At 38.3% G+C, this 15475-nt stretch overlaps 1 protein-coding gene across 1 annotated transcript in view; it reads left to right on the top strand.

The window, feature by feature from the left end:
• grid2 (glutamate receptor, ionotropic, delta 2) overlaps positions 1-15475 on the top strand; it is a 437970-nt gene that overhangs the window by 323551 nt on the left and 98944 nt on the right. The window contains exons 13-15 of the mRNA XM_077561716.1: positions 225-326; positions 7522-7719; positions 10732-11044. Coding sequence (XP_077417842.1) covers positions 225-326; positions 7522-7719; positions 10732-11044 — 613 coding nt within the window. The remainder of the gene's footprint in view (positions 1-224; positions 327-7521; positions 7720-10731; positions 11045-15475) is intronic.

Below are 15475 nucleotides of genomic sequence, written 5' to 3'. Positions count from 1 at the left end.
TTGTGTTTAAAAGGAAAACAATTTGACGTGATTGTACGTGCAAAAGTAGAGCATAATAGAAAGTAGGACAACAGAAGATCAAATATTAAAGAGGTGGATATGTCTTTTATTGTTTTGAGTTTGCTTCCCTTTCCTGCACATTGATAGCACTTTTTCATCATAATACAGTGAATGCAACTCAAGTAGATGCTAAAGTCATATTGTTTTGTTTGTGTTCACTGCAGCTGGCCACGTGGGACCCTGTTCATGGCCTGAATGGCACTCTGACTGACAGGAAGTTGGAGAACAACATGCGAGGAGTGGTGCTGAGAGTTGTCACTGTCTTGGTAAGTACTGCATGAACCACTTCGGTGTGTTTTTCTCTTTGTTTAAACTTTGAAAGAAGCCATTATGTTTTGTTCTGCTTTTGTACAATGTATTAGTTTTCAGGCGTCTTGATAAAATGGTTGTGGCGATTTTTCTTTAAAATAAGATAAGGATCAAGACTTACAGAACACTTTATACCTTATATTTGTTAGTCCCACTAAACTCTACTTCTGTCTCATTCAATTGAATCACAAAGTGTGTTTTTTGTTACCATGACAACCAGGGGCTCCAATAGTGGATATAGTATACAAGCCTATGCTACCATTATGAGATTTGATATTACAAGACAAAAAAAGCTAAGAGCTTCATTGTTGTTGAATGCACAGATTAGCATCATCGGCACAAGTTGCACACTAAATTAATTAATTTATATACTGAAGTCCACAGTTCACAACCGAACTGTAATGATATTTTGAATTTACAAACTGCAACAAAGCACACTTTTATTCATTTATGACCTGTAAGTGTTTTTCATACACATATTTTCTTTATAGTTATGATTTGACTATGCTACCCATCATAGCAACGGAACTCGTCATCATAAACCTAACACCTCCTTGTATACACTCTATATAGTAGCAGCCAGACAAACCCATAAGAACTTTACTTGCTGCCAGCATATAAAAAAAAAAGAAGCACAAAGTACATAATTAAGCAGTCAGTAACAATCTGCTCAGTCGATGTCATAGTGATGCAAAGCCCAACTCGTGTTGGCACACCATGTAGTAGAAGAGGGCACCCCCCTCCCCTAACCGGCTGCTCTGAACAGCATTCGGAGTATTTTGATATTTTGAAATAAGCGTGAGGCATTTCATTTAGACACCTAGGAACTGCTTTAAATTATTAAATTATTATTATAATAATGCCGTATGTCTCCTTGTAGGAAGCTCTACAGAGTTGTGTGACGGGAAAACACAAATAAGTCAGTCAAGCTTGCGGTAGTAACTCCAATTCTTAGCCTGTCTCCCCTGGAGCAGCCACTGTCGCCATTTGAGAACATCCCGCGTTCGCTCTTAAAGATTCACCGTTGTAAATTCTTCATATCCCATCTTTGAAGTCAGAGACGCCAAGAAGAAAGCGTTGATGCTGAACATCTTTGTGGCAATCCCTTTCTTCTCCTTTCCCCGTTTTTCCTTTTATTTCCCCCAGTTAGACTCTCATGATCCTTTTAAAGGCAGAAAAGACCCACAAGTCTCTCAACGTTGTAACGCTCGTTATGTGCTGGGCTAAAGACGGGCAGAAGAGTCAATTAAACATAATGGAAATTTACCAGAACAGGCTGCTACGTTTGATCAAATAATTGTGTCTTTGTCTTGAGACATGGTGAAGCAGCATGTGGTTGATTTTCTACATGATCTAAGGAACTGTAAGGTTGCTTAATGTTAATGTTTAGAATAAGTGTGATAGCAGCCGGTGTGTTAGTCAGAGGACGTTGCTCACTTCAAAACACTCAGCTTCAAAACAGGAGTCCAGAACATTAATGTTTTTGTTTTTTTTACTTCACTGCACGAATGGTGCAAGATAAAAATGCCTCTAAAAGGACCTATGGAACAGATTGTTTCATGCTGCCTTGAACTATCCGGTGCGCCCATCACGTTATTTTGCATGTCTGTCCATACCATCGCTCTCAAGGGTACGCCATAAACGCATCGAATCATTCCGTGCACGTTGAATTAGTTATTGACCATTTAATTGCGGGCTGAAATCATACCACTATTAGAGCAAATAACTATCAAACCCATTGATTATGAGAAGAACATATTGATTATTAAATGGCGGATACCTGGGGGACGATGTCACAGCTGCAATCATGTGTTTATGGCGCTCATTAGCGGAAGCCGACCCCTCACACATGGTTCTAAAATGGATAATTCGCCGCAATAGAATCAGAGTCTTTTAAGCTCATCGGTCCACATCTTGACAGGAGCCTGAATGGTACAGACAGCCCATAAATTCCCTCGGTGACTCACCTCGCTCGCTATTTTTTGTCTTTTACGGCTGCGCTGAAGTGACAGCCTTGGCCAAAGGGATTATATTTCCATGTTGTCTGCCCTTCCTTGAAAACTTGATATCTTTTATACTTTTCAAAGCCACTCGGAGAGAACATTCCGGTGTCAGATAATGACACCTTGCCGTTCGAACGAAAATTGTTGATATGTTTCATACGGTTGATGTCCGTCTAATCTACATTTTGTTTGATGTGCTGGATCCTGGTTAATAAGGCCTACTAAAATTGTCCTCATTTGGTTCACTTGAGTCACCCAGGACCGATTGCCAGCCACCAATTTGACAAACAAACATTCACACTTGTATTCACATCGCCATTTCAAGCAGTTAAATTGAGCTGATTTAACTGATCACCCTATGTTAACTACTTATTTGTAGGGGTGTCAAAAGTAGTGTGTTAATTTTGAGTTCATTTAAAGTTCCTTTAACGCCATTATTTTTTTTTAAGCGTGATTAATCACAGCTCCTTACTTGGAAAGCCTGTACTGGGGGAATTCCAATCGCAACGCAGCAGACACGTCCACGTCAGAATTTAGCAGAAACAAATTTAATAATAATGCATACATTCGTGGAGATAGGGGTTAAGTTGTATTTTATATTTTAAAAATGTGCAGAATTTCACAAGTTACTTCATGTTAAAGTTTAGATAACTCATAATATAAAAAGAAAAATGCACTGAGCTGTCACCAAGGTCTTACAAATGCAATTATGCCATCTAGTGGCAGATGAATTACTTCAACACAAATCAATATCATACTCGTTTTTTTTTACAGTACAGTACATCTTTTTAATTTTAACTCAATTTTATGATTATAAAATTACTATATCAATGACTAAAAGATGCAGACATTTCTATTTAACAAGTTTTCCACTTTCATGTCAACAAGAGTAAGAAAAGAAAGAAAAAGAACATTCATTGTACATTTAGAACAGATATAAAATTTGTGATTAATCGTGAGTTAACTATTTAAGTCATGTGATTAATTATGATTAAACAATTTGAATCGCCACTTATTTGCTAACTAAAAGTTTCCTGGCCTGCACAGCCACATGCCATTTTTAAATGGACTTTAGCACATGGACATTTTCATTTTCCCATGTTCAAAACGGCAAGCGGATGGCATGTGGCTGCTGCAAGAATGTGAGTTTGAAGACGACAGGAGGTGGAAAGGGTTGGTGGGGAGAGAGGGGGTTAGCTTCCTTGCCTGCTTGCCGCATGCAGACGGATGCGATAACATTTTTCACGCTCGACAAATAAGGAGAATTGTCGCCTTGATGGATGTGATGCTTGGCTAGACGGGCGGAGAGGAAACGCGGTATCTCTGGCATATGTTTAGGGAAAGACGGCGATGTGGCAGCGTGGAAAAGCACCAACTGGTATCTTGCAGCTGGTGAGTGGCAGGGGGGAAAAGGATGAGAGCGCCAAATAACAGACGAGAGAAGACGGGGCATTGAAGGCTCAAAAAAAGGAAGAAACTCGCAGTGCAATTTCTAGGCTTAGAGATGTTAAGCGTGGAAAGCATCGACTTGGTATTGATTGAGGCCGGCAGCACAAAGTGAGGCCATCCAGCACAACTTTTTTAGGATGATTAAATGAGCCTTCGCCCCTGAAAACTTTTAACAACTCTTAAAATCTGACATTATTGATTAAGCCTTTTTTTTTTTACTTGACCTTTTGCTTGAAGAGAACGAGGTGCTTGTTTTTTTCTGTTCTTGTTGCAACAAACTGTATTCAACCGCAAACTTCTCACCTCAAACACACTTTTCACAGGATAATGAGCTGAACTAAAAGTCAGCTCCGACGTCTACACTTGGGGGGACTCATCAAGTGCTCTCATGTGTTTTGTTCAGCTTGTGACAAGTTGCGCAAATCTTACCTCAAGCTGCACATGTCCGTGGGTATTTATAAAACCAAAGGCATTAAGAGCACAGCGGTCTCGGGGTTAGTGCGAGTGCCTCACGTTATGAGGCTTTGAGTTTGAATATGGGTTCCAGCCGCTCTGTGTGAAGATCACATGTTCTCCCCGTGTATGCATCTTTTCTCTCCGGCTTCATCCCACATTCCAAAAATGAAGACGTGATATGGGAAAAAAATGGATGGATCAATGGATGCCAAAGTTTATCTTGCAGCCTCTTAAATTATTATGCAAATTTAAATATGTTATGATTTTAAAAGTGTGTTTAAACACCTTATTATTATAATATTTAAGTGCCGTAAATACTACAAGACTTCTGGAACGTAACCCCGAGATGGAATAGGATTACCAGTAGATAATAAACAAAACTTTAAATTACACACACACACAAAAAATATATTTTTCAGTTGTTATTTTACATTAATTTAAAGCTCATTTATTCTTCTTTCAAAAGAATTTAACCTTATTTTTGCGCCATGACTATTCTCATAACTGGAGGATACTATTCATGTAACATTTCTATTTCAATCTTATAACTGAATTCCTTTTTATTTAATTTTTTATCATTCATTACCACTATTTTCTTGTAACTTTTCTCATGAATTTTCTAAACTTAGGATTTTATTATGATACTATAAAGAATCTTAATATAATTGAAACATTCCAACTTTTTTTTGTGCACGGTAATGCATCATGTTTTTTTTCTTGTCGCAATAAAACTGTACCTGCATAGCTTTGACGGTTTTCCCTTGTGATTCTACCATTACTACTTTATTCTCATATTAAGAGTTGTGTCTTGTACACTATCATTACACCTTTTTTTCTAGCAAGTTTTTATTCATATAACATCACAGATTTTTCTAGTAACCCCACCACCCTGTAATAATATCACAATTTTTATGTGGTAGTTTTGTTTCATTCTTGTAACTATGTCATTATTCTCATAACCTTACAACTTTTGGTGGGATTTTACTTTAGATTTTTTTTCTTTTTTTTTTTCTCCTAGAGAGCTCAGTATTGTTCCTTCGGTAATTTTACCGATTTTACATATCATCATCATTGCTCTCTTTTTTTTTTTTTTGTATGTGGGTGAGCATGTGTATGTGCATGCGTGCGAGTGTGTGTATTCATTTAGATTTTTTTTCGTTGTGGCTCTAATGCTGGTTAATTTGCTTTCTTCAGTGTGGTAGAACTCAAAACTTGACCACTCAAATACTGTTGTTTGATTTTAATGCTTTAAAGAACATACATATGGATGAAATCAGAGGAAATCCGACATTATCACCATTTTGTGTCTCTGTGTGTTTTAGTGGGTGTTTCTGCCTGGACTGATGGATGTATTCAGTGCAAGAGGGTCCTGGCATGCGTGTCCACTCACTGCCTAATAGCTTATTGAACGGCCGAAGCTAGCAAGGATTAGAAACCACCAAGTTGATCGCATCGTGTGGGTGTGGGGTGTGCGCTTGTGAGTGTGCGCGCATGAACAACGAGCTGCTAGAATCGACTCAATAGCACACACAGGCCTTCCATAAATCTAGCAGACGTATTGGACTAAAACATTTCACTCATCAATAGGGAGGTTTGCGTGAGCGGGCTTAAGAGTTTTAAGTGAAAATTCCTACCATAAAATGCAAGTGCAGAATAATAAAGTGTCCTGCTTGTATTTCTTTTTTTTTTTAGTATTACTTTGATGCTTAAAAGAGGTTGTGTTTTCACCCCCAGAGTGCAGCTTTTTTTAATTGCCTTAAATGTCAAACGTTTGCTGGATGTCTTTAATGTCAACAGGCAGCTGCCCTTTAGATGTCACACACATATTGATGAGCAGTGGGGGGGCTGCGTCTGTCCCAAGAACATTTGAAAATACAGTACACTGAGAGAAAAAACAGCCCTTTGTTGAGTGATTATACGTTTGGAACATTTACAAATCTGCTGTATTCATGCATTGACGTTTCCTCTTTCAAACGTCAAGATAAGGAGGGACTATTGAATGAAGTGGAGGTGGCTATAAAAACCTTTCCTCAGAATTGGAAAGGGTTTAATTCTAAATATAAAGCAGCATAGTGGACAAAATGACAAAAATGTTCTAATTCGTTGGCTTGACTTTGTCATGGCTGTTCCATTTTTGGTCTTAGCGCTTTGGTGTGTTGGTCTTTGCTTGGTCTTATCGTTCACTTGGGTTTAACTATTCATGGTTTTGGTCTTAACATAGTGTTTTGGTCATTTTCTTCATTTTTCAGTATTTTGTTACTCTCTTAGTGTTACATATTAATTACAGTAGTTTAATCTTTGCATGGTCTCAATAACGCAGTCTTGACCTAACTTTCAATTAACAAGAATTTGCAATTGCAATTTTAGTCTTCCTTCGTTCATTACTCTTCAAATATAGATGTGCTCACAACTCGTCAGTGTTTTGGTTTTGACTTGGTCTTCAATTTTCAGTGTCTTTGGGCTCTGTTTTCATAGACGGGGTGCATGTGCGCTCATTGTAAAAACTGCTGCATCTTCATGTTCATGCCGTGGCAAGTTTAGCTTACCGTGTTAAGGAATTTGGCAGACCACATTGTGCCATGCCGGGTGTTCCGGCAGACCAAGAGCTTTTTCTTTGACACGCGCCTGGCGCACCTGACAATTTGGTAACAGAAAGAAGACTAGACCTTAGACAATAAAAACAGGTCTAAATTGTGGTGCAGATGGTGTAATGGAATTTTGATTAAAAAAAAGACAGATTATTATGCTCTCCACTAATACGTGTAGTGGATGTCATCGTATTTCATTCATAAATTTGACGGCAGCATGCATTGATTCTTCTAAATCATTGTAGAAATAAATTCATTAAACACATTATTATTGTCGCTACCATCTTTATCACATTTTTTAAAACACCTTCCTGGTGTTTTTTAAAGTCTTGGTCTTTACATTGTCTTTGCTGCATTAACTTTCTGTTATTTTGGTCTTTACTTGTTTCTAACAAGTTTTGGTCTTTAATTTGTCTGACCGATTCATTCAATGTTTTAGTCTTGACTTGTCAAATCTTCAATGTTTTGATCTTGATTTTGGTGGCCTTGACTACAGTTCTAGATGTGTGTTTAGTACAAACCTCAAACTTTTAAAATAAACACAGGTGGTGTTGTAATGGGCCCCTGAGTAATTGTGGGGTTTAAGCCTTCAAATGGCTGCTCTATTGATTAGATGTTTGATCAACTTACCCTGTGATTGTTTGTTGTCTTTCTAGGAGGAGCCGTTCGTGATGGTGTCCGAGAACGTTCTGGGCAAACCTAAGAAGTACCAGGGCTTCTCCATTGACGTCCTGGATGCTCTCTCAAATTATTTGGGTTTCAAGTACGAGATCTACATCGCACCGGACCATAAGTATGGCAGCTTGCAGTCCGACGGCCAATGGAATGGTCTCATGGGGGAACTTGTTTTTAAGGTGAGACAAATATTATCTGCACTCACGCAGACAATAAACTATTTTTAGAGCGCCAATTCCAAGCTACATGACTGGGTGAATGGAAAGGAAATTGTAGACAAGTAACACAAAAAGATGCATTTCCTATTTATGCAAAACACTTTGAACCAATTCACAAGGGTAAGCATGCAAGACGTCACGTGTCATTGCCGTCACTTATGCTAAATATGGGCTCGGCCTCCCTCGGTGGGGAAGCGATGAAAGGGGGATTTTGCACACAATCTTTTGGTCGCCTTCTAGCATCCCAGCAAGGAAGCCAAATATTTATAAGTAAAGTAAATATTTAAACAAAGCTACCTGTGTGCCTCACTTTAACTTCCTTATATTGACGACTCAGATTGAACTCCTCAAGCACACTTGGTGGAGTGGACTATATAATAGAATGAATAACACAAAGGGGTTGTTACGTAATGCAGGAAGAAAACAACGAGTACAATAGTACATTATAGCTTCTCTGACTGCTCGAACCAACAACAGAAGAACAGTAGCCATTTTAAGACCTTGCAATTGTTTGTTACAAATTGTTCTAAGCTTGTAAGTTTTTTAATATAGTGATTGGCACCTGTAAAGTCTACCAACCTAGACTCATTGCAACCAAAATGTTGATTCTAAAGTCATATAAAGACCAACATTCCGATGAGACATGAGTTCAACAACATTAATATACTGAGGGTTTTTTTTTGTTTCAAACAAATCCTCACGTTACTATGACTATTATTAGCATATTTTTTGTGGGACATAAAAGCAAAGGCTCACTTGGGTGCTGCACAATGCTGCTGAGTCAGCCATGTTAAACGCTCTCATTAGGCATTAACGCTCTCTTATTCTCTACTTGATCTTTGAATGGTTCATTAACAGGGCAAATCAACAGTGGGGCCGGATGCAGCAACTCTGCCATACTGTGCATATCTATAAATTAAACTATTACACTACACCTCAATGAAGTTCAGCACATCTTGCATTGTTGTTTACTTGAAGGGGACATACTTTATTATGAAAATAAAACTGTAATTACTTGTAGTCTGGAGTGTGTGTTTGCCTACCCATCTATTGTAAAGTTAAACATACAAGTCAATATGTTGTTATTTGCCTAAAAATGCATTAAATATCTCCTTTAAGATGATTATTTAATGGAACTGTAATCATGTTTGCACATAAAATCTTGAGATACCCTCCTGGAATTGCACATTGTATTCTATCACCTTATGGTCAGAGAAATTAGAGAACCCATCATACCATATTCTAGCCTCTACACTAAACACCTACTTTATTATTATTATTATTTTTTAACCTGTTTTACTAGGTAGCATGAATTATTTTTGTGTGTACCGTTCAGCAGCTCCCAAAACCATACTTTGAGGACAATACATATTATTGTTCTCTGGCTTTAGATCCACAAATGTGTTTTTCACACACAATTATGCATGCCAATTATTAGACGGACTAATTAATCTCTATTGCATCTTTGCATGTCTACTATGCCAGCAACTTTGTGGCATGTAGTACAATTAAATGTTCTTCCAGTAGATGGAAAAAAGTACAATTAACCTGTACTGTATATTCATGCAACAAAATAAGAGCTTTGTGCTCAAATTGCATATGAAGTAAATACAGAGTGGATCATCATTATAAAATAAAGTAAAGTAAAGTAAAGTAAAGTAAAGTAAAGTAAAATAAAATAAAATAAAATAAAATAAAATAAAATAAAATAAAATAAAATAAAATAAAATAAAATAAAATAAAAGTTTCCCCGCCTACTGGCCCATTTGCTTTTGTGTCAATGTAAAACGTGTGGCTTGGCTCAAAATATGTTAAGAAGTCTATTAAGGCACGTGTATAAATAAATGTGTACTATTTTTCAAATAATACAACATGAATACATGTCGAGTGAACCTGGAGTTTAGAACAACAATGAAATGATCAAAACAATATGATAAATGGTCTTTCGATTTTACACTTTTCTACCTGTTAGGGCCCTCAAAGCAATAACATTGACTTCACATTCACCTACTGATGGCGCAGTATCAAAGGCAAGTGGGGGTTCAGTATCTTGCTCAAGAACAATTCCACATTTAAGGGCCAGAGATCAAACCCACAACCTCTGGGTTGGGAAACAACAACTCAACCACTGAGCCATGCCGCCTTCCATTGTTGTCATTGATATTAGATTGGCCTAATGAAGTGTTGATAGATTGTGGACAGGGGCCATGTATGTGTGCATTGATTATAGTAGCAATCAGCCACTACAGGGCGGTCAGTTTCATCTACTGTAGGTTCATATTGGGGAGGCAGAAAGTTATGTTGAAATATCACAGTAAATATACTACTGCGGGGTCCTTGCAGATGTCTACAGCTGCTAGCAAAACTCCAGGGACTGGAAACATTTTAATTAGCTTTTTCATTTTTTGTTAAAGCTCATTTTAATTGCACATACTCACTCGTGGATTTTTCAAGTGCAAATTGTCCCACTTACAGGCAAAAATTAAGAAGTCATGTGTTGTCTTGCACTCTGAGCAAAAGAGAATACATGCAGTGCATAACTATTTTGTATCAAAAAGTGATGCGGAGGGCTGGATCTGGCCCCCGGGCCTTGAGTTTGTTGAGTACCCCAACAAAATTATGCTGAAAATGTGATGGTACAAAATGGGTATTTTAGACCCTTGCACCAAAAAAAGTCCAGCTAACGCACATGTACCGATTTGTCAAAAACCAGAGTGATACAATAGCAATTTGATCTTCATTGAAATGCATTACAGTCACTCTATGCTTTTGTTTTTCTACCGTAATTTGAAACCAATTTTTAAAATGTGAGAGACCCCTCACAAAACGAAGACAAAATAATGAATTCGTATTTATAGATCCACCAAAACAGATGTTTTATGACCTATGAGAGACAGCATGGTGTCACATTGCACCCAAACGACCCAAAAACTCAAAGAGTGAATCCTCCTGTCTTTCTCCTCCATCCCCCAGCGAGCCGACGTGGGACTCTCCGCCCTCACTATCACACCGGAGCGCGAGAGCGTCGTGGACTTCACCACGCGGTACATGGACTACTCGGTGGGCGTGCTGCTGCGCAAGGCCGAGCGCACGGTGGACATGTTCGCCTGCCTGGCGCCCTTTGACCTGTCGCTGTGGGCGTGTATCGCGGGCACCGTGCTGCTGGTTGGCATCCTGGTTTACTTGCTCAACTGGCTCAACCCACCTCGACTGCCCATGGGCCCCGTGTCTTCGACAACGCTCTACAACTCCATGTGGTTCGTGTACGGATCCTTCGTACAACAAGGTAGGTACACGATGCATCTTTTAGGTCGACATGTAAATTGTATTCCCCATTTCAGTGTCCAAAAAAATGGCAGTAACTGTTCATATTAGCACACTGTATACTGACCTCCAGTATACTGGATTGGTTATGGCTTCTTTCAGTCTCCTTCTATTTTACTGTACGGGGGATTCAACAGAAAATATTTGTACATCCTTACTATAAACACAGTAGTTTTACACACTATACTTTTTATCTATATATGTTATTGTGATTTTTATTCTCCACACTTTTTGCCGTTTAACTCGCACATAATACTTCCGAATTACACCATTCAAATTTAACACCTCCCAGGGTATATTGTCTGATTTCACATTGCTTACAGTATTTGCACAATTGAACTTTTCCCCATTCATTTTCAATGGGACAGACAATTTTCAAAGTCCCACTTTCCACGCCCACTTCCATGCATGCAACTTATCATCATTGCCACCTGTCTGATACTGCTCAGTGGCCCATTTGGTAAAGTGCATTGTCCAGTAATTCCGAGGTCGTGGGTTTAAATCCCACCTTCGACTACATGGCTATTATGCTAAGTGATATACATGTATACCAACTGACTAACATTTTAAGAAATTGCATTTCACACGTAATTTCACTGAAATGATTAAATGCATGCTAGCTTTCAACATCAGATTACACTTTTCAAAATAATACGCCATTAGCCATGAAGTGAAGCAAGTCACGTTAGCTCAGTGGTTAGAGCAATTTCCTTTTACCATGGAGTACCTGGATTCAAACCCCGCTTGGACCACATTTTAGTACATCCAATGGTTCGATACCAAGTGACTATCAGATAAGGAAATGGATCATACATAAAGAAATGGATCATACCTTAGTATACAAACAATGCATGCAGGTAATCAAACTCACAATACTCACACTCTGAGTTAATTTGTTGTCATCTTTGGAAGTATCCAAACTTTCTCAATGCAAAAGGGGATTTGCAACTGACCTTCTGCACTCAATAATAGGAAAACACAAGGTAAGAAATATTTGTCCTGCCAGGATTGGCTCGCAGGGTAATGACCTCCGAGTTATCTCTCCTAAGATTCCCCACAATCCACCAGTATGTGCTCAGGTGCAGATATCAAGGGGGAGCATTTGGAATGGAGTGTCATGACCTTGAGAATGGAAAAGGAAGGTGGAAAGAAGATTTGGCATGATTGTGTTTGATTCCCACGGTTACTATCTCATGCTAACCCAGAAAAGGCTATCTGGAAACTCAAGAAGTTTTATAAAAATAAGCAATTAAAAAACTTCTGTTGGTGTGTTCAGTGGAAACAGTCCACCAATCAGGAGCAGGGGTTCACACAGCGAAATTTGCATATGCCAATGATAGTAGCTTACCTCCGCGGCTTGGCTGGAAGAAAAACATTGAGTATCAACCCAAAAACGTCCGGACAGGCCAAAACAAATCAGACAATACCTTTTAGGTTAGCATTTTTTCTTTCATATAAGTTTGACTGTGGCTTGCTGTCAGGTTGATCAAAATACCTCGTATGCAGCATGCCATGAATGTCTACAACTAGAAAGACAACTATTGTAGAAATCACACGTGATCCTTAATAATAATACAATACAATAATAAGTGCTTTCTAAATAAGAAATTATTATTATAGAATGAGCTGTCAAACTGCATGGTTCAGCTGGGTCAAATTGCTGTTGAAGAGTAGCACACATTATTTCAATGTTAAGTTGGCCAGCTGAGGGCGAAATCTGTAAAAACAATTGTGGCTTGGAAGCACATACCTCAGGTCAAAAGTTTCTTGCCTGTCAATAAATCACTACTTTTATTCAATCGCTTCTCTAAAAAAAATGTGTGCAAGTGTCTTAAAACTGGCTAGAATAGCAACTATGTTGTCCTACATGTTGGTATTAGCTATTGCTGTGCTTGAACTCCTGGAGCAGTAGGTTTATACTCCTCTTAGTCTCCTCCTGAAAAAAATATGTCTCCTTACCTTGGCCAATTAATTCAACACGAATGTTGAAAATGATCTTGTTCTATTCCGCTATTCTTTCGCATGTCTGGTAGCGATTTTGCATTTAGTCGCCTTTCTACTGTTGTCTGTATATTTTTGTCATATTTTCTTTCCAAGTTTTGTTTCTCCCAATGAAAAACCTGCTGAATGAGACGCTGATGAGCATGCCACCCTTTGCTCAATAATCCTCCATCTTACTGTAGCAGCTAATGGCGCTAATGATGATCCACGCTAATTGATGTTTGATTTTTGGCAATCATTTCTCTTTTTAGGGGTAATTAACATTTTAGTCATGGCGTCATTAGCGAGGAAAACAAGTGAGGAAGGATCTCATTTTGAGCAGCTCGTCGTTGAGCTGCTGTGCACGGAAATGCAGTTGTGTGTTTTTTCTGTGTGTGCGTGAGAGAGAGGAGCGGCACTTTGGTCACAGGTGATTCGTCACTGATTTGGTGGGCCAGAAATATCTCGTTTAGAATTTAGCCAAGCATGAACACTCATCCCGCTGCAGGGTGAAGTTGAGCCCGCTGTAAATAGTCACCTGGCTGGAAAGCAGAGACAACAAAATGTGATTTACTTTGGAAGTAAAGCACAAGCCTTTCCTGTAAGTAGTTCAAAATTGTTATTGTCAATATTTAGAATAGAATAGAATCTGGACATGGATGAACACTCTAGTAAGACAGCTAAAATTCTATAGATTTGGGGCTAATTTTTATTTTATTTTATTTTAATTTACCCAAGGGTTTAGGAAAGTCATTAAATGTAGTTATGATGTTTGGTAAATTGACAAAAAAAATTAGCCTTATAATATTTTGTTCATGTGATATAGTTGTCAAAAGTAATATACTGTAATTTTAAATGTATGTATTGTAATTTTTAATGAATTAATTGTATAGTTCTTATATTACTAAGTAGCGAGACCCTGTGCTAATTTCAGTAAGCTAACATTCTGGTCATCAAAATTAGTACCCTTCACTGATGGCATCACACACCCTAAAAATATATACAAAAGGCCCAAGAAAATTTACAACAGCATTTTCTGACATCAGGCAAGATGATGGTTTGAAATCCAAGTTTTGTTTGACCTCCAATTGTTCCAGTGTAGTAGTTGATTGCCACCTAAGAAGACGATGATGACTTATTTCATAGTAAAATTTAACAAGACTAGTGACCTATTTTCCATTTATTGTTGACATTTTAATCAAAATAATTTTCTCATACAGTTAGTAATGTGTGTGTATATATATATATATATATATATATATATATATATATATATATATATATATATATGATATATATATATGCAGTGGATATACAAAAAAGTCTACACAACCCGGTTCAAATACCAAGTTTTTGATGTAAAAAAAAATACACCAAAACAATGGATTTCTTAACTTTTTCAATCATAAATGTTACCTATAACCTGTACAGCTCGATTAAAAAATACAAAAAAAGAAAAATAAAAGAATGTATAGAACCTATGCAAGCTTTCAAACTAATATGCTATAATACCCAACTTTGGCTTTTATGACAGCTTTCAGTCTTTTTGGGTAAGAGTCTATAAGCATGGCAAAACCTGATGTTTGACCCACTAGTAGACGTTTTTTGGGGGACTCTAAGGCCCTTTAAAAAGGGGGTCCTACTATGCTAGACTGCAGAATTGAACCTGGGGTCCTTTGAGCATGGCCCACCTTCTCAACCACTCCGCCAAACTGGCCAATCAATGAATCAATGGAAGCACACACAGGTGACTTACATGACAGGCTCCACATAACTCCTTTCTAATAACATTTGCGCATCAGGCTGGAATCTAACCCTTTGGGAACATGGTGGGGAAAGGGAGTTCGGGTGGCTGCGGGGATGATTATAGTGAAGTCAAACACCCCCATGTTTTGCTTTGGGCTTTTTTGCGCTGACTGAGCCTGAGAACAAGGTGCATGCTAAGAGATGACATACTTTTTCTTTTCATATTTTCCTTAGAAGTTTCCCACACTTGTACACGTTTCCCATCTTGCTCTTTCATCCACACACGTTATCATCTACATGTGTCATTTTTTTTATTTGGATTTCTGAGTCTTCTCTCTTTAAGTAACTCACATGTTGGAGGGTGCATGGATGCTTTTCTCAGCCTACTGTGATTTATTGAGGTACTATCAGGTAACAAAGAAGACAAAGTCATCGTTGAATGTTTCATGCAGAGGTGCCAAATCCATGTACAGAAAGTAAAAACCCTGCCACAGTTTGGCTTTAGCCATTGATGCTAAGTAGCTAGCTCCCTAGCAGGTAAACGAGCACCATGGGAGCTAGCTAGCTAACACCTGGGGGCTAAAGCCAAACTGTGGCAGGGTTTTAACTTTCTGGACCGGGATTTGCCACCTGTGGTTTCATGGAGGATGATGGCAGCACAGTGACT

Source organism: Vanacampus margaritifer, chromosome 3 (genome assembly GCF_051991255.1).
Source record: "Vanacampus margaritifer isolate UIUO_Vmar chromosome 3, RoL_Vmar_1.0, whole genome shotgun sequence".
In the NCBI taxonomy this organism is placed as follows: domain Eukaryota; kingdom Metazoa; phylum Chordata; class Actinopteri; order Syngnathiformes; family Syngnathidae; genus Vanacampus; species Vanacampus margaritifer.
Note: the sequence above shows the minus strand (reverse complement) of the source record. Positions and strands in the feature narration are given on the sequence as shown.